Source organism: Drosophila mojavensis, unplaced genomic scaffold (genome assembly GCF_018153725.1).
Source record: "Drosophila mojavensis isolate 15081-1352.22 unplaced genomic scaffold, ASM1815372v1 contig_36, whole genome shotgun sequence".
NCBI lineage: Eukaryota > Metazoa > Arthropoda > Insecta > Diptera > Drosophilidae > Drosophila > Drosophila mojavensis.
Window position 1 is genome coordinate 16129872 of NW_025318858.1, and position 24295 is coordinate 16154166.

The 24295-nt window shown below is 36.2% G+C and overlaps 4 protein-coding genes across 7 annotated transcripts; 3 read left to right on the plus strand and 1 right to left on the minus strand.

Moving 5' to 3' along the window:
* Positions 1-1978: 1978 nt before the first annotated feature.
* On the plus strand, positions 1979-4355 carry LOC6576964 (cdc25-like protein phosphatase twine). The gene has a single exon (XM_002002904.4). The coding sequence runs from the start codon at positions 2552-2554 to the stop codon at positions 3836-3838; it is 1287 nt and encodes a 428-aa protein (XP_002002940.2). The 5' UTR covers positions 1979-2551; the 3' UTR covers positions 3839-4355.
* A 1381-nt stretch (positions 4356-5736) lies between these two features.
* LOC6576965 lies at positions 5737-7105 on the minus strand. Its single transcript, XM_002002905.4, has 2 exons — positions 6951-7105; positions 5737-6887 (listed from the first exon to the last, which is right to left on the minus strand). The coding sequence occupies exons 1-2, from the start codon at positions 7032-7034 to the stop codon at positions 5898-5900; spliced, it is 1074 nt and encodes a 357-aa protein (XP_002002941.2). The 5' UTR covers positions 7035-7105; the 3' UTR covers positions 5737-5897.
* Positions 7106-16576: 9471 nt separating this feature from the next.
* Positions 16577-19337, plus strand: LOC116803999. 3 transcript variants are annotated; one of them, XR_006357057.1, is made up of 3 exons: positions 16577-16751; positions 17768-17845; positions 18750-19337. XR_006357057.1 is itself a non-coding variant. In XM_044008526.1 (2 exons), exon 1 carries the CDS (start codon positions 16621-16623, stop codon positions 16738-16740), a length of 120 nt encoding a protein of 39 aa, XP_043864461.1. In that variant the 5' UTR covers positions 16584-16620; the 3' UTR covers positions 16741-16747; positions 17768-17849. The 3 variants fall into 3 exon arrangements, 1 of the variants encoding a protein (XP_043864461.1); XR_006357056.1 differs by having other exon boundaries at positions 16586-16747; XM_044008526.1 differs by lacking the exon at positions 18750-19337 and having other exon boundaries at positions 16584-16747; positions 17768-17849.
* A 292-nt stretch (positions 19338-19629) lies between these two features.
* Positions 19630-22405, plus strand: LOC6576966 (protein tyrosine phosphatase type IVA 1). 2 transcript variants are annotated; one of them, XM_044008524.1, is made up of 5 exons: positions 19630-19750; positions 19822-19988; positions 21494-21757; positions 21917-22048; positions 22106-22227. In XM_044008524.1, exons 1-5 carry the CDS (start codon positions 19643-19645, stop codon positions 22215-22217), a joined length of 783 nt encoding a protein of 260 aa, XP_043864459.1. In that variant the 5' UTR covers positions 19630-19642; the 3' UTR covers positions 22218-22227. The 2 variants fall into 2 exon arrangements, with proteins under 2 accessions (XP_043864459.1, XP_032585370.1); XM_032729479.2 differs by lacking the exon at positions 21494-21757 and having other exon boundaries at positions 19642-19750; positions 22106-22405.
* The last annotated feature ends 1890 nt before the right edge of the window (positions 22406-24295 follow it).

The following is a 24295-nucleotide window of genomic DNA, read 5'->3' on the forward strand; positions in this document are numbered from 1 at the left end:
GATCGAGTGTCCGTCCCATTGCCAGTCTTTGGCCAGTAAACGTGTGGCGTTAATATGCGTCGCTCCGGCTTAGCTCGTTCATGTTAGTGCTTCCTTTTGGCATCGCCAACATGTCAATTATATCGTATCAAATTAATAATTGAGCAAACAACAAAAAAACTAAAGAGAAATATATATATATATGTATATACATCTATCTTTATGTATGTCTGTCTGTTCAAATGCGGCACGTCTTCGGCCCATTTGCCAATAGAGTTGCCTTAAGGAGCTGCCAGTTGTTCGAGCCAATTGCCCCCATATCACAGACAAGTCAGTCCCGTATCATACCGGAATACCCGGACTCTTTCAATTTAAACTACTCGGCTAATCATTGCCGTCGTCTTAGCGGCACACAGGTTTCTACTATTCGAGATTTTACGTGTTTGAGTGAGGCTTCTTTTTCAACTACTCCAAATCCGCCAAGGGAAAGCCTAGAAATTTTACGCTCAAACTGCCTTGGTAAAGTGACAAATAAATGTTCCAGGCTTCAACTGGGAATCCCTATCGGGATATTCGGATATTCGGAAAAATGAACGTGGACTTTTTCATACCCGATCTATCATTAAGCATAGCCCAATCTACACTCACATTTTTATATCATTCACTCATACCTATTATTATCATTGTCTTTATCAGGTCTGAAAGTTTCTTTTTGTAATGAAATCTGACAAACGATATTATTGTGAAAATGTTATAATTTAAATAAAAATTTGAAATCACATAACTACTTGTTACGTATTTATACTATTTACTAATACATATTTATACTTCGCTATCATCAGCCGATCAAAAATCATATTCCATCACTCTCACTCTGAGTTTGGTTAGTTTGGTTTCCGGTTGATGTTTCGTTTAAACATTTCGTCTGAAGCTCGTAAAGCTAAATGCAAGACTTATAATTCAATTTGATCTTATTTGAAGAGGAGACAAGACAAATTGAAAATTAGGAAGGCACTAATCATGTGTTTAATTGGGGCATGGCCAAATCTAGTGCTGGAAATTGAAAGCTTTGTAGATAGATTAACAGAAAATTCTACATCTTTCTCAGTTTTTGATTGGTTGCACATATCTGTATAAAAGTTGTACTCATCCAAAAAATTAAAACCTACCTAGTTGATCATGACTGAAGTTAACTTGAAGTTAAGCGAATGAAAGAAGCTCACAGAAATCCCAGAAAAATACTTCAACTGATCAAAGGAGAAATACAAAATACAGGGTATCACATAGTCAGCATACAATTTCTTGAATTAGTTGCTCATTCGAAATCGACTTCTGTAACAAAATCTTGCAAATTAATCAACATTTTTAGTGGTTTTATTGAAATGTACCAAGCGAGATGACAAAACACCAAACTGGTTAACAATTTTTCAAAGTTGATGTTGTTGTTGTTGCGTTGGCGTCATTTGCGGGTGTGTGTGCAAGAGCCGAAACGGTAATTATCTTTTGACAGCACTTTGCTTGAATTTGGTATTGACATCCAGCTAAAGATCGAAGGCGATGGCAACGGCGACAAGAGCAACGCTTTAGCCAGGCCGACAGCTGAGGTTAAAACGTGGCCGATTAAACTGACAGCCAGACAGATGGACAGACAGCCAAACAGCCAGCAAGTAAATTGCTATTCAGGCGCACCACGGACAGCGACTGTGTTGAAAACGCCAAAATAAACGGGGCTCCGATATCGCAAATGCACACCTACATGCATACATACGTACATAAGTATAACCATGTAGAAGCTAGAAGAATATAGAACTACTTGTACTAACACACAGCATCATTAAAAGATTTTAGAAATTTTCGTTTTACTTTGTTTTTATTTATTGATTATTTATTTTTATTGATTTATTTATTATATTTTTAGTATATGTAGCATAAACAAAATCACATTTTGTTCAAACTTCAAATTAAAATTTAGACTCAATTCAAATCGTGGTGAATTTACAACAAAAAATAAATATATGTACATATATACATACATGTGTGCGTAAATATACAACAAAAACAATAGAAAATAGCCAGCTGACACTGAAACAATGAAAGTTGAAGATCGAACTATCGCCCATCTCTAACGCGCTCTGTTTACCAATAAGCCGCTGCGCGCTTGTATGCGTGTGCATGTGCATGTGCATGTGTGGGTGCGTATGTGTGCGTGCGTGTGGGATGAGCTAGGAGAGAAAAATGAAAACGGCGCCAACGATAAGTGAAATTCGTGCAAAGAGAGCACGAAAATCGAAGACAAAACGCAAAGTCAAACGAACGCCGCCAATTGAGACCATCGGAAAAAAATAGAGCCGCATGCAAAATACCAAAGAAAATTGTGGAAAGATCATAAATAAACGAAATAACGATCGCGATCGCGATCGGGATCGAAAGCGGGATTGGGACTGGGATTTTTGCCACAGCGCAATATAAATATAAATAAGTAAAAGTGAAGAAAAACGCGCGAAAGAAGCAAAAACAGCGAGGAAAAGAAAGACAGAGAGCTACATAAAGATCGCGATCGAGATCGGGAGGCATGGCGAGCAAGCGGCTAAGTCTGATGCTGGAGGAGCAACTGCACTCCAACGATGGCGTCGCCAGTCTGGAACAGCGCTCGGCCAAGCGGCACAAGGCGAGCGACGAATCGCCATTGCAGCGCATGCTGCATCGCCAGATCTCCGGCGGCAACTGCACCGTCCACCTCTCGCCAATCACCGAGCTGGCGCACAATATGCGCGACACTCAGCTGGATGGCGGCGGCTGCGGGACGCCCAAGTCGAGCACACTGCGCAGCTACAGCAGCATCTCGTCCAGCTACGACTCCAGCAACTCGCTGGATGACGAATATATGGCCATGTTTGAGCTGGAGGCACTGGAGCAGCGGCCGCCGGACAAGCTGCCCGGCGATCTGGATGCACTGATCAGCGGACAGCTGAAGAGCACCAGCGTGTGCACGGAACGCAATCGCACCGTACGCCGTTGCCTCAGCATGTCCGAGCAGCAACTGGAGGAGGAGCAGGATCAGCTGCAGCAGCAGCACCACGATCAGCAGCAGAAGGTTTCATCTCTGGCCGTGACGCCGGTTAAGACGAGCAACGTTAGCATGCGCAAAGCCGTCTCCATGAACGATGCGGACATCATGAACGCCCTGGCCGACGAGCCGGAGCTGATCGGGGATCTCAGTAAGCCGTGTGCCCTGCCCGTGCTGCTGCACGGCGTGCGGCATCGCGATCTGAAGACCATCTCGTGCGAGACGCTGGCGCGTCTAATGCGCGGCGAGTTCGCCGAACTGCAGAATCACTACCAGATCATTGACTGTCGCTATCCATACGAATACGACGGCGGTCACATACGTGGCGCCCTCAATCTCTATACGCGCGCCCAGATCAAGGACGCCTTCCCACCGTGCGATCAGGTCGCTGGCCAGCATCGCATCTACGTCTTCCACTGCGAATTCTCCTCGGAGCGTGGACCGAAACTGTTGCGCTACTTGCGCAGCAACGATCGCAACGAGCACACCCACAACTATCCCACGCTCGACTATCCGGAACTGTATCTGCTGCACAACGGCTACAAGGAGTTCTATGCCAGCTATACGGATCTCTGTGAGCCCTGCGCCTATGTGCCGATGCTGGCGCCAGCCCACAATGAGGAGTATCGTCTGTTTCGGGCCAAGACCAAGTCGTGGCAGTGCGCCGATAGCGATGGCGGCGACAGCGGCATTGGCGGCACAGATGGCCACTCATCCTCCTCCTCTTCGTTCTCGAGACGTGGACGCACTCTGCACAAATCACGATCCCGCCTGCTCTATGCCGAAGAATAGAATACCCAGAGATATATGGCCATGATGGAGCTCAATCAAACGATCTAGAATTTAGAGTGTCGTTCTGTTGCATTGATGATGCGCAGCGTTGCCAGACTGTTTCAACATTCGAGCCATTCGTATAAGATCTAGTTAGTTTAGATGTTTAACCCAAAGGACGCAAATTTGAAGTTTCGTTAAGTTGATGCGTTTTCCCATATATGTTAAGTGGAATTTATGTAATTGTTTAACTTGATTTTACGCTTTACGGTTAGCTGTTAACGGTTTACGATTTACGGTTCTGGTTCATTGTTAACAGTTCTCAAATGTTACCCCAAAAATGTCCTCTAGTCAGTGCAACAAAATTCATATATTTAAGCTATTTTCGATTATCATCCTTATGTATGTGTGTGTTTATCTTCCATTCCTTCTTTATTTTCCTTTGGCGTTTAGTTAAATTTAATTTTTCAAATTTTCTTTATGTTTAATTATATTGATAATAATAAAATTATTCGAAGCAACCAGTTTCCAAATCGGATACAAATCGCTTTTTAAGCTAAGATTTCGATCATATATTTCTATAATATATAGGATTAAGTGATCGTTAAACAAATGGAACTATAATCTAGATATGGAGCTTATTTAAAATTACAAAACAAACAAAAAAATACAAATATTTTTAATGTGATCTAGCAAATAAGAATATTTATGTTTAAATAAAAATCTTTTAATATAATCTTAATAAAATGTGGAAATATTGAAAAGGATACCTTATACTTTTATTGTAGGAATAATTAAACAAAAAATGCTATAAAATAATTTCCCTATGTGGGGGGAGCTTTACGAAGAACAAGTTTAGCCTCTGCATAGGATGAGCTGAGAAAATGATTATGATTATGATTTGTGAATTATGCCTAGAATGGAAAAATATTCAGGATATTTTCTAGTCATGCACTGTCATTTTAAAACGCTCTAATTTGATTAAAATATTGAATGCAGGCAATATATTATTTAAGCAACTAACTTAAACAAAAATCTTTTCTGATCTATAATTAGAATGTATAATTAAAAAACATGGCTTACAGAGCGATAGAGGAAAGGTAGGATTTCATCTATCTATCATATATCTATGTATGTATGGGTATGCATGCAGACAAACACTTTGGCATTTCACAATACTTTCGCTTGCCACGCCTTTTACTGCTGCTGCTCCTGCTACTGCAGATGCCTCTGCAGAGAGATAATAAAAATGAAATATTGCCCGAATGTGTTCGGTGCAACAGCTTCAGTTCAGCTTCTCTTTCTCCTCTCTCTCTCTATCTCCCTCTCACTCTTTCGTTGCCAACGGCTCCTATGGCTCCTATATATTGCCACTGCCATTGCCATTGCCATGAAAATCGGATAGCAGACATATTTTATGTTGGCTAACTGGCAAAAGAAACTACGCAAAAAAAAAATTACGTTTTATTTATTGCCAACAGCGGAATATTACGAATATTGCACAAGAGACCGCAACGGGCGCCAACTTTCACCCACCGCCAGCCGCCAGGAGAGAAAGAAACGCATATTAAATATGCATTGTACATATACATATGTATATGTACAATATATGCGGGATAAATCAGCTGAACGACAACTGTCTGCATACATTCCTATTGCAATTAATTACTCTTCTCTTAACTACCCGCGCATGCTCCTACTTCTTTTTCAAATATGTATGTGTGCCTTTTCGTGCATGTGTGTGTGTCGAGTACAATTGGTGCTCAAGTTGAGTATATTGTGTGTGCTAGAGCGAGCGTCAACTCAGTCAGGTGAACACTGCAAATCCACCATGCTTGTGTGTGAGCACAAGGGTGAGTTTCAACTCCTAATGTAACTCCCCTTCATTTGTCAGAGTTTAGAATAATTTTAAGTTTACATAAAAAATATAATAATTTATATTTATCAGTTAATATGCAATTTTCATTTTTACATTCAACTCAACTTTAATTGTACAATTATCGAATGGTTTTTTGTTTTGCAAAACAACATCTAGACTAAGTTAGTAACCACAAAGATATTCGAATAGTGTTTAAGGCTTTTAGGGTGAGTCAAAGGGCGCCTTGAAGCCGGCCTTGTTGTAGAACTCAGCTGGAAGAGCATCGTCGGAATCAAAGAAATCGGAATCCCTCGAGCAGCATGGCCCCAGCTCCAGCTTGACGATCGTGTCGCCCCAGAAGCTGAGCATCTTGCGCTCGAGCAGCTCGTCGCGCAGCTTCACAATCCATTCATTGTACTCCCAGGGCCCATAGAAGCCAGCGTCGCTCTTGTACTCCTGCAACAGCTCGGCGGCCTTCTCAAACTCCGACGCGGTAGGCGTGCCCTCGAACAGTAGCTGCCAGATGGCTGAGCGGGCCGCCTGGCCTATCTTTTCAACATTCTTCTTGTGCACCTCGTCGGGCACAATGACGGTGGTCAGCACGTAACGCTTCATCAGGTTACGATAGTCGCTCAGTGGCTCTTCGGCACCGATCCGCGCCTCAAAGTCGCCAGCCAGAGCAGACGCATTATTGGAATCACGCTCGATCTCATGGCTGCCATCCTCGTCACTGCTGGCGGCAGCCTTCTCAGCTGCGCGCGCCTTCAGGCTGGCGGCGAAGGGCGCCACACAGCCGGCATGGGCATAGAACTCCAGCGGCGGCTCATCCTCACTGTCAAACAGATCCGAGTCGCGGGACCAGCACGGACCCAACTGTTTGGCCACAATCGTATCCCGCCAGAAGTCGAGGAGCTCCCGCTTCAACAGCTCGTCCCGCACCTTCACTATCCACTCGTTGTACGGCCATGGCGCATAAAAGCTTGCGTCACTTTTGTGTTCTTCGAGCAGTTCGCTCGCCTTTTTCTGTGACTCAGCATCGCCGCACTCGTCGCTGAATAGCAGTTTCCATATAACGTCGCGGGCAGCACTTGCGATTCTCTTGAAGTTCTCCTTGGTCACCGCGTCGTCGACGATCTGATCGACCGTTACTTTCGTTTCGATGAGTCTAATGTAGTCCTTGAGGGGCTCTGCGGTGCCAATGACAAAAATGTTCTTCGGAAATTGTGGAAATACCATTTAATAATTCAGTCATTGCTAAAAATTCACTTGGCTTACCTCCTGCTCTGTGGCATTCGTTTTTGCTGCTGTGGATGCCATTTCGTCTCCCCCTTCTGCGCTGTCGGCTTTGCGTTTTGACATTCCTCTTGATTGTTGTCACTTTGTAAAGTTTAGTTTTAATTTCACACTTGTTCGCAACAATCGATAAATAGCAAAAGAGTACCAAAAAATACGCCTTTTACTCCACAATTTCTTAAAATGCTCCACATTTAACAGAATTCAATACGCTTAGTATGGTCTCTGTTAAGTGTATGGTATTTTAACATTAAAAACTTACGGTCACACTGACTGCTTTTAACAAAAAATATTCGTGCTTGAGGGTTTACGCTTGTCCCCAATTCTAAAACAACTAATTTAAATTGCAATTACTTGCGCAATAATTCGATTGAGAGCGTGTATTGAGCTGCAAATAAGAGTGGGTGCATTTATCGCAACATCAAGTGTTGTCCTCCGGCTGTGTTTCGTCTGTGTCCCATTCAGACTTGGTGAAAAAGTTTGAGGTTACAATATTTGACCACGGCAGCAAGAAGCCAAACGACGTGTTAATGCCTCCCGCAAGCAATAAATTACCCATTCAAATAAATATAAAACATTTCTAATACGAGTGAAGCAGACACTAAAAATAGCCTGCAACCAAAACGAAAATCCAAAAATCAATTGCATTTGTGTCTGTGTTTGTGCGTGTTAGTGCAAGTCCAAGTGTGTGCGTGAAATTCCAAACTCTCGTACTCGAAAGACAACGAAAAAGTCTCAAAGTTATACTCAAATGTGTATGGCAATTGTGGTAAGTGCAGAAATAGTTGCCCAATATTAGTAAATAGATCAAAGTTCATGTATCTAGGCCGAAAAAGGGCACAGCGCATGCAGACAGTCCATGTACATGTATGTGTATGGGGAGTGTGACCAAAGTCAGTAATTAAATTAAATACCATGTCGACGAAGCAACGATTTCTCTGTTGTACTTGCTGCACTTTCCAAAGTAAATGCATCCTAGGGCGTGACTGGGTTTGCTTTACTTTAATTGAGCAATCTAGTGATCCATTATCCTCTTTGTTTTGCTCATTATCATAGCTGAAAAGTGTCCGTCAAGTTCATGGAAAAGAAAGGCAGAAAGTATTGCAATGAAGTAATGAAATACGATTCATGATGAAATATACGCAGGATTCATCCTTTGATATACTATTCTCAATCCTGAATAAATCACGTCATTTACATTTATTTTAATGACGGACTAGGCAAACTCGAGCTAATTAGTTTCGCGTGCCTATTTAGTTAGCTTAATCTGCAAATGCAATCTTTCTGTTGCTATCCCTCTCTCTTACAGGCACAGAGCGTGCTGTGCCTGTGGTGAATTAGCATGAGTCGAAAATTCGCGAACTTGTGAAATGATTCAGAATTTGGATTAATGCTTATTCAATTTAAGGTACTTTGGCTATGAGGTATTGACCCACATGCACCTGCATATACATCCATATATGTATACATATATATGCTATATTAAATATTTATGTACATTATGACGTCGCTAGATGAAAGTAAATGTCTGCACTGGATTGACCCGGTTATAACTGAAAGTAGCGCAAGTGCAAAACTAGGGCATGACCAGCACAGACCAAAGAGAACAGAAATGCTCTGAGATGCATACATAGATATGTAAAAGTATATGTATGTACGTATATGTGTATGTATATATGCCGATGCTCTAAATTTGTGTTTACTTTCATTCGCAAATACAAAATGTATATATGTATGTGTGTATATATAAATGTATATGCATGTATGTAAGTATGTTTGTACGTCAGAGCGCTCACTAATATCTAATCTATATTAAATGCTCAAACAGATTTATCATATCAACGTCAACTGCAACAAAATAATATTTAACCAACAAATAGACGACGCAAAAAGATTCACTTGAGCAAAAGACGAAAAAAAGATTTATATTCGGATCAGTTGAATTTCTTTCCGAGCAATTGAGGACGCGATATACATCTCCATTCCGCCCAGTTATCGTATTTATTTTTAAACACATACACACAGATAGAAACAGCAATGAACATAAATTTATTATCAGTTTGCATCGGTCAAGAATTGTCTGCTGGTATGTGCACTCAACCAAGTTGAAAGTTATTCTTTAGTTTATTCATTTGTATGTATGTATGTAAGTAAATATGTATATAAATATATACCGATAGTATTTATACATTTGTTTTTGTCTCGTCTGCAAGACATACAAACATTCGTACAACTCTTTGTCATTTGCGTCAATGCGAATAAACAAATAATCTAAGTGAACGGCCTAGCGTAACTGTAAAACAAAAGCCAGCCAGTATTTATTTACATACAAGCATACATATACGGTAACCAAGTGCCTAATTGTAACTTTAAATAACCGTTAATCCAATTGCATATGTAGCTCTCGGTGTGAACTCTCGCTCTCTCTTCTCGCTCTTCTGTTTTCAGTTTCCGTTCGTAGCGCTCTGTAAATTCTCTGCGATATTTGCGCTGTCCTTGAACAAGTTCAATGATATTGCTCAGCGCACAGCATTGCTGTTGCTGTCTTTTTTATACCCTGAACCCATTTTCAATGGGAAATCAGGGTATAATGGTTTTGTTGAAATGTATGTAACAGGGAGAAGGAGGCGTGGCAGACCCCACAAAGTATATATATTCTTGATCAGGGTGACGAGCTGAGTTGATTTGGCCCTGTCCGTCTGTCTGTCCGTCTGTCCGTATGTATGAACGCGTCGATTTCAGAAGATATAAGAGCTAGAGACTTCAAATTTTTTTTAAAATGTCCGTAATTACAGCGCGCATATCAAGTTTATCATTAAAAATCGATAACTCATCTCGATCTTTTTTTATCGATAAAAAACCTTATCGAAACCCAGTTATAAAATTATATCTTCTACACCTTTATTGCTAGAGTCTCCAAATTTTTAATGTATGCTTATATGCAATTTATACAATTTCGATTTTTGTTAAAATTTACCCCCCACCTCTAAATTCACCCCCTCACCCTCACTTTTGTAATAAGCGTATTTCAAATACTAGAGACTTGTGCTTTGGCAATTACATGCATATTCATGTTATAATTATAATCTGAAAGTTTCATGAAGATCGTACGTCCATAAAAAAAGTTATTAAACAATTAAGTTCTCATAGTAAGCGCACACTGCAGCCCATGCGTGTTTATGCGTGGTTGCTTGTGTGTGTGTGTGTGTGTATGCGTTTGTGTATTTATGCGTGTGTGTGTGTGTATGTGTGTCTGTATGCGTGTGTATGCCTGTGTGTGCGTACGTGCGTGTGTGTGTGTGTGTGTGCGTGTTTCTTGTGTAAACTGAAAGTCGCGAAAAATTATTGAAATATCTATTGCTCCAAGGGTTCAGGGGATCTCGTAGTCGAGCAGTCTCGACTAGAGCTTTCTTACTTGTTTTTCTTTGTTTTATTTATTTTTTTTATTGTTTATTCTTAATATTAAAATGAATAGAGCGGTGGATATACGACATGTGCGGTCCGAATCAACTGTATTTAATGTTATTATTTGATTTTCTACGTACGCCTTGTGCCGCTTTGAAATTAGATAAATGCATGTACATATGTACTATGTATCTTTGTACATAGCGATTTCATATATTGTATGTATGTTTTTGTTTATATGACAGCTCGGGCATCCTTCAAATTTAAATAAAATATTTAATTTAGCTTTTAGAGCCAACAATTCACTTAAGGCACGTCTGTGTGAGTGTCGACACACAGAGATCTTTTTTCATGTTTCTGCGATTAGATTATGAAAGCTGAAAACAGATAATATGAAATATTATTTAAATTTCTTGTCCTAGCGAATAATTTATTTTTAATAGACAGTTTTTCGCTCGAATTTTGCCTGCAAAAACTATTTGTCAACAGCAAGTACATATATAGTATATATGTATATATTTTCACTATTGTCACGTTTCCGGAAGGCGTGCGATTTGCGTTAGTGTGTGTATGTCATATCTAAATATAGAAAAGGAAGAAAACGACCAAAACATGCAATATTTACAACGTCAGTTGCCGTTATTCGCTTGCCAAAGGTGGGGAATGTGGAATTGAGAACTGGGAGTGGGAGTGGAACGTTGCACAGGGAGAGATAAAGAGAAAGAGAGATAGAGGCGACACTAAAACCACGAGCCAAGTCTAAATATAGTTAAGCAAATGTTGTTATTGTTGCTGCAGCCGCTGTTGTTGTTGTTGTTGTTGCTGTTGCTGTTGCTGTTTCTGTTGGCTGCCATCTACAGGGAAAACTGCATAAAACGACGACAATTTTTGACTGGATAACCTTGCAAAGGGTTCTTTGATGGCATGTGCAAGCGACATTTACTGCGCGAAATCGTTCCTTGCCTGATGGGTACGAGCGAAAAGAGAGAGAGAGAGAGAGAGAAAGAGATAAAAAGTAATCAGAACTTGTTCTTTAGGTATTCTATCTACGGCACAAACAACGGTTGTATCAACACCGACTTCAACCTTCAAACTGTAATCATGCTCCATACACATACATGTACATATCTGTATATGCATTGAATCAAATGCGATAAAAGGGCTGACGCATTTTCCGGCACAAGACGTCATCAAAATTATTGTTGCCTTGCTGCTTGGCACCAAAGATTATCAAGCAATAATACAAGACTCCTCAGGCACTTCACATATACAAGCTGACAAACGCCGTATCAATGTATATATATATATATATATATATATATAAGGCTATATACTCGCTTGATGAGCACTTAAAGTTGAGAAATGTGCGTATGTGCCAAGCAATATAAATCGTAAAAAGTTTTGATTAAAGTAAAATAGCTTTAACACTGATAAAAGACAAAAGGAAAAAAAAACAAATATCTTTTAAAAAAAGTGAGAAACAATGAGTATAAGGTTAGTTGTGCTCATGAGCAAACACTGAATACAATATAAAAATTGATATAGTATTCAAATGTAGCATATATGGACTGAAGAATTACAACATGCATTTTTGATCTTAATTAAAATTGTGAAGCCGGCAAAAATGTTGATGTAAACAAATAATTATTTTTGCTTTAAATACTAGAACACTGCCCGACATATTACGTCATTCAATTGCGCGAATTATAATTTATATAAGTTTTATATACATATGTATAATTTGTAGTGTATGCTTTATCTATTTTAGAATTTTTATTCAATCTAATAACATTAAATTCAAGGAAAGAAAGATGCAAGAAAAAATTAAAATCATGCACAAAATCTATTAAGTTCACATTGAAATTATTAAAAACACAGAATTTCGTTGTAATGCAATAACATCATATATTTTCATGAAGCTAATTAATCTAAAATATATATATAAAATATATTAGATTATTTTGTGGTCATAGGACTTAGTTAAATTAAATTTGGTAGGATATTCAAATGCAATGATATTTAATACTTTTATTTAATAACCTTTAGATAATTTTATTATTTATATTGAGGACTAACGTCAATGTCAATATCGAAATAACTGCGTTTAGTAGTACATAAACAAATTATCTCTAAACTAGGAGCGCATATTAAATGCTATTTAGCATTCATTTTTCCTACGAGTATAAAAATAGAACAACGAGAGCTTTATCTACTCTACCTGAACTATTTGAGCCACCTTCGATTAATGGGTATCCCATTAACATAGACAACGACCTCATTTTGTGCCGCAAGCCTTCAGTACCGATAATTTCCATTATGAAAGTGAAAGGGCAGACTAGCATTTTGTGTTGTGTTTACACTTGGATTAGCCACGCCCTCAACACCTCCTTTGCTGTTCATACAGCCACAGCCAACAGCCAGCAGCCGTTAAATCAATATTTCGGAGCAAAGTCGCAATAGTGTCCTAGTTATTTTTTTTAGCTTTACGTGTGCTCTACTTTTCGCTCTAAATGTGCCAAATACTGAATTGTTAATGTTGTTAATCAAACAACTTTATTTGTTGAGTTAAATAAACTCATTTAAAGTTTTTTTTTTTTTTTTTTTTTTTTTTTTCATATATAATAGTTGATGCATAGGCCATTTAATAATACATTTAAAAGAATAAGATGAATGCATAAGACGATAGCTTTAAAGCGAATGATCGTTTATAGGTTTATTTATTTATTATTACAATTATTATTATTATTATTATTATAATTTTTATTTTTATTTTTTATTTATTTTTTTTTTTGCTTGCAAAGGTATATATTTTTATAGCAAATAGACATGGAATTCTTTTATGTGATTTTATTCTAGTTGTATAATGTTCTTAGATCGATTTTTTTGGATCCCGAATAGAGTACAAATTGAAATAGTCATATAATGGCATTTTGTATTAGATCTCTAATAATGATCTCTAGATCTCTATTAATGAAACCTTAAATTTCCAGTCGAAAATCGCAAATCTAGCTTATTAAATATTTATGTATTTATTATTTTCTCTTTTTAATCGTAATTGCCTTTTGCACTTTCATGCAATTAGTGATATTGATGATTCATCACAATTGGCCAAATAGCAGGCAATGTCTGGCCAGTGTCTGGGTCTTACTTGAAAGTTATCGCCTTGAATTATAAGGGCACGTTTGAGCATATTGAATGACAGACGAATCAGGTTTCTTCCCGTCGTTGTTTAGTTTGCTAAAAAAAAAAAAAAAATATTTTTTTCATTGCTTTTTTCCTTTCATTTAGCAATATAATAAAGTATATATGCATTATTTTTCGGCTGTGAACTTCGATATTTTATACCAGATTTTTTATTTATTTATTTTTATTTTTTTGCTGCCTTGTTGTCTAGAGAATACCCAAATTCGCATACCTAAGAGGGTTCATATCTGTTTCCATTATTTTGTTCCTTGCTCCTGCGTGAATCTTCGCCTCCTTCCGTTGCGTTAGTGTTAATGTTGTTGTTGTTGTTTGTTTGTCTACCAGCGACATGTTTCACAATGGCATTGACTTGTCTGGCCGGAGTGCAATCAACTCTTGGCTCTCTGCTCTGCTCACTTTATCCTCAATTTGTTTGGCCAGCAAAGTTTCAAGCTTACCTTCCACACTACGTGTCTCTATCTCTGTCTTTCTCTTTGTCATTACCTTGCGAAATCTTTTTCCCCCTTTGTACCTCCCCTTTCTCCTCCTGCTTCAACTGTATCTACTGGCTCTCTCTCTATATGTCTCACGCCCTGTCTATATACATATTTATTCTCCAACTCTTTCTTCTCACTTTCCCTCTCTTTCTCTTCATATATTTTCCTCTTGAGATATGAATTTAATCTTGTGTTCCTCGAGATATTCGTAAATTTAATTCAATTTTTCACTTAAATCTAATGCTTGAAAGCCTTGAGGTGCTGCCTGTATTTTACATCACTATGCAATATACATATATATATATATTCGTCATATTATACAGATAAGATTAGTTAACGGAAAGTGTCTCGTGTCTACGAATTTAGTGCCAAATAAGGCTAACACGATTTTCGTCATGTCGCCAAGCGGATTGAGCTGGCATTTTCCAGTTCGAATTCTTATATACATCTATGAAATACACATATTAGGCTAACAATAAATAATATCGGTACAACTATCTAAGAACTCTTCTAGATTTACATTTATTCAAGCTATACTAAAAATATAATTAATAAAGCAGTGTATAACTAATAGACTTTTTAGATCTGGATTAAATGCAAATGCCTTTATAAATCATTTAAGATCTAGTTTAGATGTGAAAGCCTTTTAATAAAGTATTTATGATCTGGTTTGGATAAACCCACACAAAGCAAAATTAAGTTAGTCAAGTATAGGTATAATCTATCATTTATCTATTTACCAGGCACAAATGTATTCTATAAAATAACTTTTTCGCATTGATAGACTGTAAAACACCCTGTAAAATAGTTAGATTTGCATATATTATACAGACTTCTCAAACGCACTAGACTCATTGAAATTAAAGTGTAGGGTGTTGAAAAGTTAGCAATGAACTTGAGCATTTCATAGTCCATGGAAAATAGTTTGTGGTGCACCTATTATAAAATATGGATATACGAGGCCTTCACTTCCCTGATATATCAAGCAAATTAGCTGAGCACATTGAAGCGTGGCATGGGGCTTTGTTGTATAGGGGAAAATTGCTGGAAAATTCATCCGGCCACTTGGACCGTGTGGGTAACAACAAAAATAAAAATAAAACGCAATTACAATAAATTACAATTTACACTACAAATGGGCACATAGTACCTGCCCAGCCATAGTCCGACTGTCTGGAGCCTCATTTTACTGTCGTCATATTAGTTTAAACTGGTTTCAATTTGAACTGCAATTGTTTTGCGGCCTGACCTTGAATGTGTTTGGTTTTTTTTTTTCTGTTATCGTGCGATAAATAATCAGATAATTCTTTATAATTTAACTGTCGTAAGTTGGTTTGTTATTTTTCTTAAATAACGTTGACCTTGGCCCGAAAGCTGTTGTGCGGTATTTGCATTCCGATTGAAATAAATTAAAAAAAAAAAATTAGAAATCATTTCTATACTTTTTTAATGACTTTGTTAATGGGAAAAACTTACATAATAAACACATGTATTTTTAAAAATGTGTATTTATATTATGCTTCGCAAGTACGTAGAAATACATATGTTTCTTTATAATGAAAAAAAAAAGCAACGCAAACGGAATATGAAAAAAATTCCAAAAATAAATACATTTTCATAGGCCGGTCTCTCCTATACATAAGTTTTTCTCTCTTAGTCTGAATTTGCTCTTGTGTAATTTACCTTTGCAGTCGCATTTTGAGTTTCACAGAGGATATAAATAATATAGGCGCGTCGCACCTAATATTTCGAAAGTAAATATGTTAAATATAACATAATTCATACATTATGATTTGTTGAAGTTCTATTTTCGATTTAATACATGCGCAAATTATTTATATAATCTTAATGATGATGAGTTATAAATAATTATGCTGAATACATAATTGTTATTCATTTTTATCGGGATTTCTTATTGCTTTCGTGTCAGATCTCACGAGCTGCAGTTTAATCATCTCTAAATTAATCGATATTTCGATTGGTCGCTCTTGGATTTGAAATTGAGGTGGGCCACACACGAAATTGGCTTTGTTTGTCTTTAAAGCAATTGAAAACAATTTAAGGCGACAGCAATTCACACATCTCGTTAAAAGGCTTAAAAATGCGCCAGAATAACCAAATATTGCTTTGAGACGGGAGCATTGTACGTACGTACGTATGCAAGTACATATGTAAATACATCCATACACACACATATATATACATATACATATATATACGTGTTTGTCCATATTCCATAGCGATGCGAGTGAACTAATGTGCGTCACAGCGAGAGGCGAGAGCCCAAACACACTCGCAGCTGAAAGAGAGAGCAAACAAAACAAATGAACTGCAAGTACTCGTATTTGTATTCGTGTCGCACTCTCGTTCGTTTTTCATACGATTTATGCGTCAGGTTCGCTCTCTATATTTTGTTCGCTCAGGCTAAGTTCCTCGCCCTCTCCGCCTCTCTCTCTCTGTGTTTCTATTTGCTGCGCTCACAGTAATTGTTGTTTGAATTTGTATTGGTTGTTGGCTGGCTGGCCTGCTCCGGCAATGAGTTGGCAACGTTCAGTCGATAGCAAAAGATGAAACAGTGCTCATCGCGCATCATTTGGTGTCTGCTCAGTGTAATCGATCAGCGTCTTAGAATTGACACCTGTCGATATCTAATCGAGATATTATCGCGCCGCATTACTGGCGACTAAGATTAGAGTCGGTATTAATCACTTAACACCATATACTAATTATAACTAATAAACAAATAACACCAGTGTCATCATTTATCTATATATATAGTCGTTTGTATATACCTGTCTCTCTGTGTGTATGTGTGTGTATATATTTGTGTTTGTCATTTTGCAAAGACGCAAAACAAAATACATTGCATAAGTCAAGTAAAAACCAGAAAACGCCAAGTAAACAGCTGATATAGTACATATGTTCGTACATACATGCATACGTATATATGAACAGATATTTCACTCCCATACGTACGTTCGTTTCGCGTGATTCTGAGCTCCCAGTGCCCCAAAGGTACAAACAAGTGAAAGTTGTTCAAATATAAATCATGTGGCCCAAAATGACGAAACCATTCACGTCTAAATACATATATTTGTAGACAAATACCAGGCTATACGATTTCCAAGAGTTTGTTAATTAGTTCTACGTTTCCCACTCGAAAAGCCACAAGTTCTACAATTGCTCTATGTGTGTGTTTATACATTTGTTCCCATGCTCATTCCATTTTTATCAACAATATTATGCCAAATTTCAGCGGAATCGGATTGTTTGTATAGTTATATTTAAGACCTGCATAGACCGACCGGCCGACCGACCAACACACCTTCAAACAAAGCTAAATATTTGCTGAAGATATTATCTATATACAACAAAGATATGCCAAATATGTATGTTTATAACAAGAATGTGTGTGTGTGTGCACCAGTGTCTCTCTATATACATATATTATACAATAATATTCAGTTGTATCTAGTTTTGACGGGCTGTTATACACATATCCATCTATATATGTATATGTCTGTGTTTCTTAAAAAGAAAAAAAAATCGGGACAAAGCAAAGCATTGTGAAAATCTGTGTATATTTGGAATTTTGTCATATTTTAAATATTTTCTTGCTGTATCATTCACATACACATTTACAATCGCATATATATAATAATAATAATCTAACTTTATACTAACTATTCCATTTTTCTCGCATTCCTCTTGCAGTTGGTTAGACCTGTTCCCACATCTATGGAGTTTCATCTAGACAGTGCAGAATACTGCCAGGCACAGCACAAATAAAAAGTAAGTCTAGGGCAGACATATATACATATACATACATATATATATATATATATATATAAATATATATATATATATACATATGTGTGTATTCAGTCAAAGGTCATGAATGTTGCTGAACTTTTAAATGCCGAAATGGTGAAATTCCCGAATTGCGTGTAATTTGCTCAAATGCTCCCCTCGAATTCTTCTCCCTTGTACTTGTCCACAGAAATTTTTGAACAATTAAAGCGAAATGAACGAAATTCAAGAGGACCAAAACTATAAATTTGGCAATTAATAAAGCTAATTGAACAGTCAATTTAAAATTGAGGCAACAATTGCTTTAAATTTGAGAATTAATCGAAACGACTGCTGAAAATTTAGCTAAAGAGACAAACTTCTAGTTCTCATGGAATTCGATTGGGTCACTTAAGAACAAAATTTGTTCAAGTTTTAAATTTTATTCAATAGAATTTATAGAGTCACTTGATAACAATTTATCCAAATTTCAAAATGCAGAAATAGGTTTCAAATAGATGAATTCTTGTGTTTGTTATGGATAGCTTAGCTAGTAAATCCTGTACTTATTATATATACTCTATATATACAATTTTTAAGTAGGATTTCTCACAATTTACTGACAACTTTTATGCAATAGGACTTTACTGTCAATCGTGAATAATTCATATTGGTTCAATTCAAGAATTTAAGTACTCAAGAAACAACAGCTGAATTGCTGAATAGAACTAGTAGTTCACGAACATTTCAAAAGAACATAGCTTTTATGTGGAAATTTAATGTAAATGCAAAACAGAAACAATCAAGACTCGCTGATACTTAGAAGTCTATAGGGTATATTAAAGTCGAGCACTCTCTAATTTGCGATTACTATCGATTATTGACCAATGCTTTGTGTGAATTTCAGGTAATCAAAAAGCAAAGAAGGCCGCGATAGCCTGAGACAACGCGCTGTCATCCTCTGCCCGGAAGTCAACGGACGCCAAAACTGATTCGAAGCGTGGAGCGAGTGGAGCAGAGTTCAAGACAGAAAGACACTGTTCAACAGAACGGGAGAGACAGACAGAGAGAGAGAGAGAGAGAGAGCAAGAGAGGGAGTTGAATTAGGAGCAGTCCCGAGCGAAAGTTTTTAACGTCTGGGTGAACTGAGTTCATATCACAAAGAAATCACATTTAACCGTAGGGTGCCACAACGAAAAGTGTTTGGAAACAAGAATTGTAACCATTGAAGAGGAGCAGCAACTGCGCCTGAAATAAATTTAATTCGATAGATTCGCCGATAGATTCGATATAGCGAAATTCACAGGGATTTTTACTAGACGGGGTTGAGGCACAGCAAAAAATACTTATATATTTTTTGTGATAACCGTTTTGAAGATATCCAAAATTTGTACTTAATTATTGAATTATTCATTTATACTTAAACAATTATTTGGTTTGGTGTATAAATCTAAAGCCTGCTAAAGAAAAAATAAGAAAAAAAAAAGAAACTTTATATTTATATATATTTTTACAAAACAAATTTCTAAAATTACGCTGAATTTTTATCTATCTAAATAAAATCGCGTAACTTCCCAAAGTCAAATCAAACAAGGAAAAACAAAACACATACACACACACTCACATTTATATTTAGCCCAGACAATTTTGAAACAATTAACACAAATACACATAACACGTAATATTAACGTAGTTTGAAAAACAAGAATTAGGATCGATTAACATATTGTAAGCGAGGAGTTCACCCATTTTGTAATCAATTCAACTGATTTGTAAAGTTATTATAAGTTAAGCAACAAAATGCGTCAAAAAGATCTGCGCCCAGCACCAGCTCTTATTGAGTATAAGGGCATGAAGTTCCTAATCACCGATCGACCATCAGACATAACAATTAATCACTATATAATGGTGAGTATCAAAGTCACAAATATCTAACTTTCATTTCCATCATAATTCATTATTATTCCGGGGTTTTGCAGGAGCTTAAAAAGAACCATGTTAACACTGTGGTGCGGGTGTGCGAGCCCAGCTACAATACGGACGAGCTGGAGGCCCAGGGTATTACTGTTAAGGATCTAGCCTTCGACGATGGCACCTTTCCGCCCCAGCAGGTCGTCGACGAGTGGTTTGAGGTGTTGAAGGACAAGTAAGTCTGAGCTAAGTGCCATACCCTCGATTTCTATATCATTTCTTCAACAAGCTGAAGTCATAATATTTATAATTAATATTTTGTTTTCTCTAAATGACGACCAGAAATTTGAGCTATCAGAATTAAATTGAACTAAAATTGCTTATATGATATAGTTCTATTATAGAACTATTCACTTATAAGAGTCAAAAGTTATAATTATATTAAATGTTTAGTAATATTAATAGGTACAAGTAACTTGACTATTTATCAAAGTTTTACAAAATATTTTATTAAATTTGTTATACACAGTCGAGTCCCGATAATTCGATATGGCAAGAGGGTCATTTTTTTTTTATATTTATGGAGACTCCACTATATATAATATATATGGAAGACTTTTCTAAAAATTCTTTGTAAAATTTATTAAATTTTCATTAAAATTTAAAAATTCGAATTTAAATTAAATTTGCTGAACAAGTTCACCTTTATGTACTCCTATTTATACACTAGTTCAGCGCGTTTTGCAGTTCATGAACATAGATAAAGTTCAGTTAATTATGATAAATTTGTATTTGTTAATCAGCCAAAAACAAACGCTGAATAGAGCTCAATAGAACGTATGGTTCATGAACAGGCGAACAAAGTTAAAAATAACGAAGTTTTTAAGAACCGCTAGAAGAACAGATCACTGAGGGTAGCTCATAGCCAATTCAACTTTATTGTTGATAGACTGAATTAATGCAGCTAATAGTTTGCTGAACTAGTTCTTTGCTTCAGCGAATTTTACAACGATTTCTTTATCATCTAAGCAATTACGTTTAATTATTCTTCAAATCCAGTTAAATATGTTTTTATATAAATTGCGTAGCTTAGGCTCATTTGCAAAAACAAAAAGCGATACCAAAGTTGATTTTTATCAATTTATTCAGTATTATTTGTTGCTTTATACACCGACAATGAGATGAACATTAAAACGAATTCCAAAAACAAATCATCGACTAACCTGCTGCTAACAACATTTCAAAGAGCTGCGCTTCAAATCTCCCATCAAACAATATATATAAAACATAAACATCGATTATATCTATATCAATATATATATCTGCATATATCTGCACCATATCCCGTAGCCCTCGCTTAGGCCTTGCTGTTATGTAGCTCTCTATACCAGATCACACTTATTGAATATCATTTCTTTTTACCATAAATATATTTGATTTGCTGTATAAGTTTAGATCTTTTTAATGTAATATATCCATATCCATATCCATATCACTTTTTCGTTAAGTTTTCCCTAGATGCCTTTGTAAATTTGATTTAACCTCACAGTAGATATCCATAAATACTTGAATATAAACTATTTAATTTCGGTTTCGAAAGTCTTACCTACTTCCTCCATGCATATATGTATATAATATATATATATATTGGTTTGTAACTGTATATATATATATATGTATATGTATATGTGTGTACTCCGTTTCGTTTCTTGGTTTTGTGTGCTATTATCCGCTGGCTAGTTTTAGAAAGTCCACAAGCGCCACACTATCCTACTACAGACATAAGCGTTTCTCGCTTAGACACATACCAAAAACAGCTCCAATGGCAGCTCGAGCCAGCCTCTCGGCAGCGGCGTCGGCGGCAACGGCAGCAGCAGCAGCAGCAGCGACAGCATCAAATACTACAGCTTCTTCAGACACAGATACAGATACAATGCCCCTGACAGCAAATGAAACAGATACAAGATACAATAATACTGCATTCGTTGATAATGAGACTTGTCGGTAAGCGTTGCCTTGTAATACAAATTAAAGCGAGCCTTTAGAACCACACTGAATGAACAATGACAATTTCAACAGCTAAACTTCTCTTTACTGTGCGCTCAATAAAATATACTGATATATTCATGCATTTATCTTTTTATTTATCTATCTCATCCACAGATATCAGCAGAACCCCGAGGCGTGCGTTGCCGTTCATTGCGTAGCTGGTTTGGGACGTGCCCCCGTTTTGGTTGCACTTGCACTCATCGAATTGGGCTTGAAATATGAAGCAGCTGTTGAAATGATTAGAGAGTGAGTCATAATCTGAAATCTATGAAATCAATTATTAATACTCATATTTTTGTTTAGTAAGCGACGCGGCGCTATCAATGCCAAGCAGCTCTCATTTTTGGAGAAATACAAGCCGAAGGCGCGTCTAAAGCACAAAAATGGCCACAAAAATTCATGTTCTGTGCAATAGATTTCCAAAACCATATGTATATTCCCACCAGATAAAAAGTGTTCATTTTTTCAAAAAAAAAAAAAAAAAAAAAAAGGAAAACAACAACAACAACAAACAAGACAAAACCAAAACAACCGCTATAAATTCGAAAACTGTATAATTGCTAAAAACACAAAACAATACAACACAAAAACGAGACACTATGATTGAAAACAGCCCAATATTCTATAGACGAGTCGATCACAGCCCAGTTATATTTATATATTGAAATTCGCATGAATTGGCAACAAAAATTGTATTTATTGTATGTATTAATTAATGTAATTTATTTAATTTTATATTTCGCCAAACAAACGCAATTCTAATTTTATTTCATGCCCCCCTCAAAGTGTCCATAAAATGGTTGTGTGGCCGGGCATCGTAGCAAAAAGATAAACATCTATAGCATCTGTAATAGTAGCGATTATGTACCTATCCACAAATCCAAATCCAAATTCGATTCCAAATCCAAATCCCAGTCCGAATTCAAATTAATGTCAAGGGTCAGGCACCATAGGCAATAATATGACTAAATATATATTTTATTGCAATATAGCCAAAAACAAAACAAAAATTAAATAAATAACGATAAATATAAATGAATCACGTGTAGAAAGCTATACATATAAATATATATATAGATATATGGATATACATATATATATAGATATATGGAGGAATGATATCTGCTTTAAGCTGAACGCTGCATTTGATGTAAACGATCTGCAAATGATGTACTTAATCGCATGTTTAGTTTAGCCAGCGCTCAGACGCCGATTCATTTCATAGTGAGAAACATATTCTAAATAACAATACAAATAAAACGAAAGGAAAACGTGAATCTAAAGAAAATATAGACTAGTTACATAACTATTAAGTCGAACCATGCTTGAACCATACACGAATTAGCGTACTCTCGGGTTTTCCATGTAATTGCAAACAATTTTGATTTCGATGTGCTTAAAGGAATGGTATAATGGTCGGATCCTATGCGCTTTCCCTATTCTCTCTGTAACATACAAAACTCCGCTGGATAACAACTATTTATATATTACTAAATCATACAGCAATAAACAATTAATTAACAAGTACATACAAATTTTACATTAATGACTACATACATTTAAACGCTAAATGCAGCTGTTGCAATACACATAAATACAACAAATACACAGCAAAACAACAATTATTTATAAATATATATATATATATATATATATATATATATATATATATATATATATACATATATATATATATATAAAGAAATCTATAAAATATGATGAAAAAAAAACACGGACACTTTAAGAAAAAGAAAAAAATATTGAGAAAATGAACATGAATGAAAATGAAACAAACCTTACAACAAATTTAACAAATTATAGTCAGGATAAAGCAGAAATTATAAAATTATATGCTTACAATTAATTTATCCAATATTGAATTGTAATTTTTTAAAATGTTAGTCATTACAATGAAATAAAAACGATATATGAAAATTAAACATTTTGTATCAAATGGATAATCTATTTTAAATATTTCGATTTTGGGAGCTTGCAGTACCTTGGAGATGGCAAATTTTTACGTGAAATACTATCGTATATGATTCAATATGCTATTCGAGCTTTTACTATGACGATGAACTGACTTTAACCCTCCCTATGCGATTCTCAAAAGGTTACGTAGTAAATGCCTAAAAAAGTTTTTTTTAGGGCTAACAGAAACTCTGTGAGTCTTTAACTTATCCTTTTCAATTGATATAATCCTTAAATCTTGTGCAGATTCGAGCTTAAACAATTTCTCTGCCAAATAAGATACATATGTTTAATATAGCGCATAAATTCGGCCAATAAATAATACTAAAAGTCGATTATTATTTAACGATGTTCTCTTTATTTTTGCATACGTAAATAAATATATATTGATAATAGTTACAACTAATAAATTTTACATTTTCTTGTTTTAGATTTTTAATTTTCATCGGGCACATGTTCGTTTCGCTCTGATGCCGGTTTTTATTTATTTCGTATTTATTTATTTTTTTTTGTGTTTTGGGT

Excerpts from the sequence above, each read along its gene's own strand:
- LOC6576964 (XM_002002904.4), top strand. The coding sequence starts at position 2,552 with ATGGCGAGCAAGCGGCTAAGTCTGATGCTGGAGGAGCAACTGCACTCC.
- LOC6576965 (XM_002002905.4), bottom strand. The coding sequence starts at position 7,034 with ATGTCAAAACGCAAAGCCGACAGCGCAGAAGGGGGAGACGAAATGGCA. Across the intron at positions 6,888-6,950 it reads CGAATGCCACAGAGCAGGAG|AACATTTTTGTCATTGGCAC; the intron begins GTAAGCCAAGTG and ends CAATTTCCGAAG.
- LOC116803999 (XM_044008526.1), top strand. The coding sequence starts at position 16,621 with ATGAAACAGTGCTCATCGCGCATCATTTGGTGTCTGCTCAGTGTAATC.
- LOC6576966 (XM_044008524.1), top strand. The coding sequence starts at position 19,643 with ATGCGTCAAAAAGATCTGCGCCCAGCACCAGCTCTTATTGAGTATAAG. Across the intron at positions 19,989-21,493 it reads TTTGAGGTGTTGAAGGACAA|TTTTAGAAAGTCCACAAGCG; the intron begins GTAAGTCTGAGC and ends TCCGCTGGCTAG. Across the intron at positions 21,758-21,916 it reads GTTGATAATGAGACTTGTCG|ATATCAGCAGAACCCCGAGG; the intron begins GTAAGCGTTGCC and ends TCTCATCCACAG.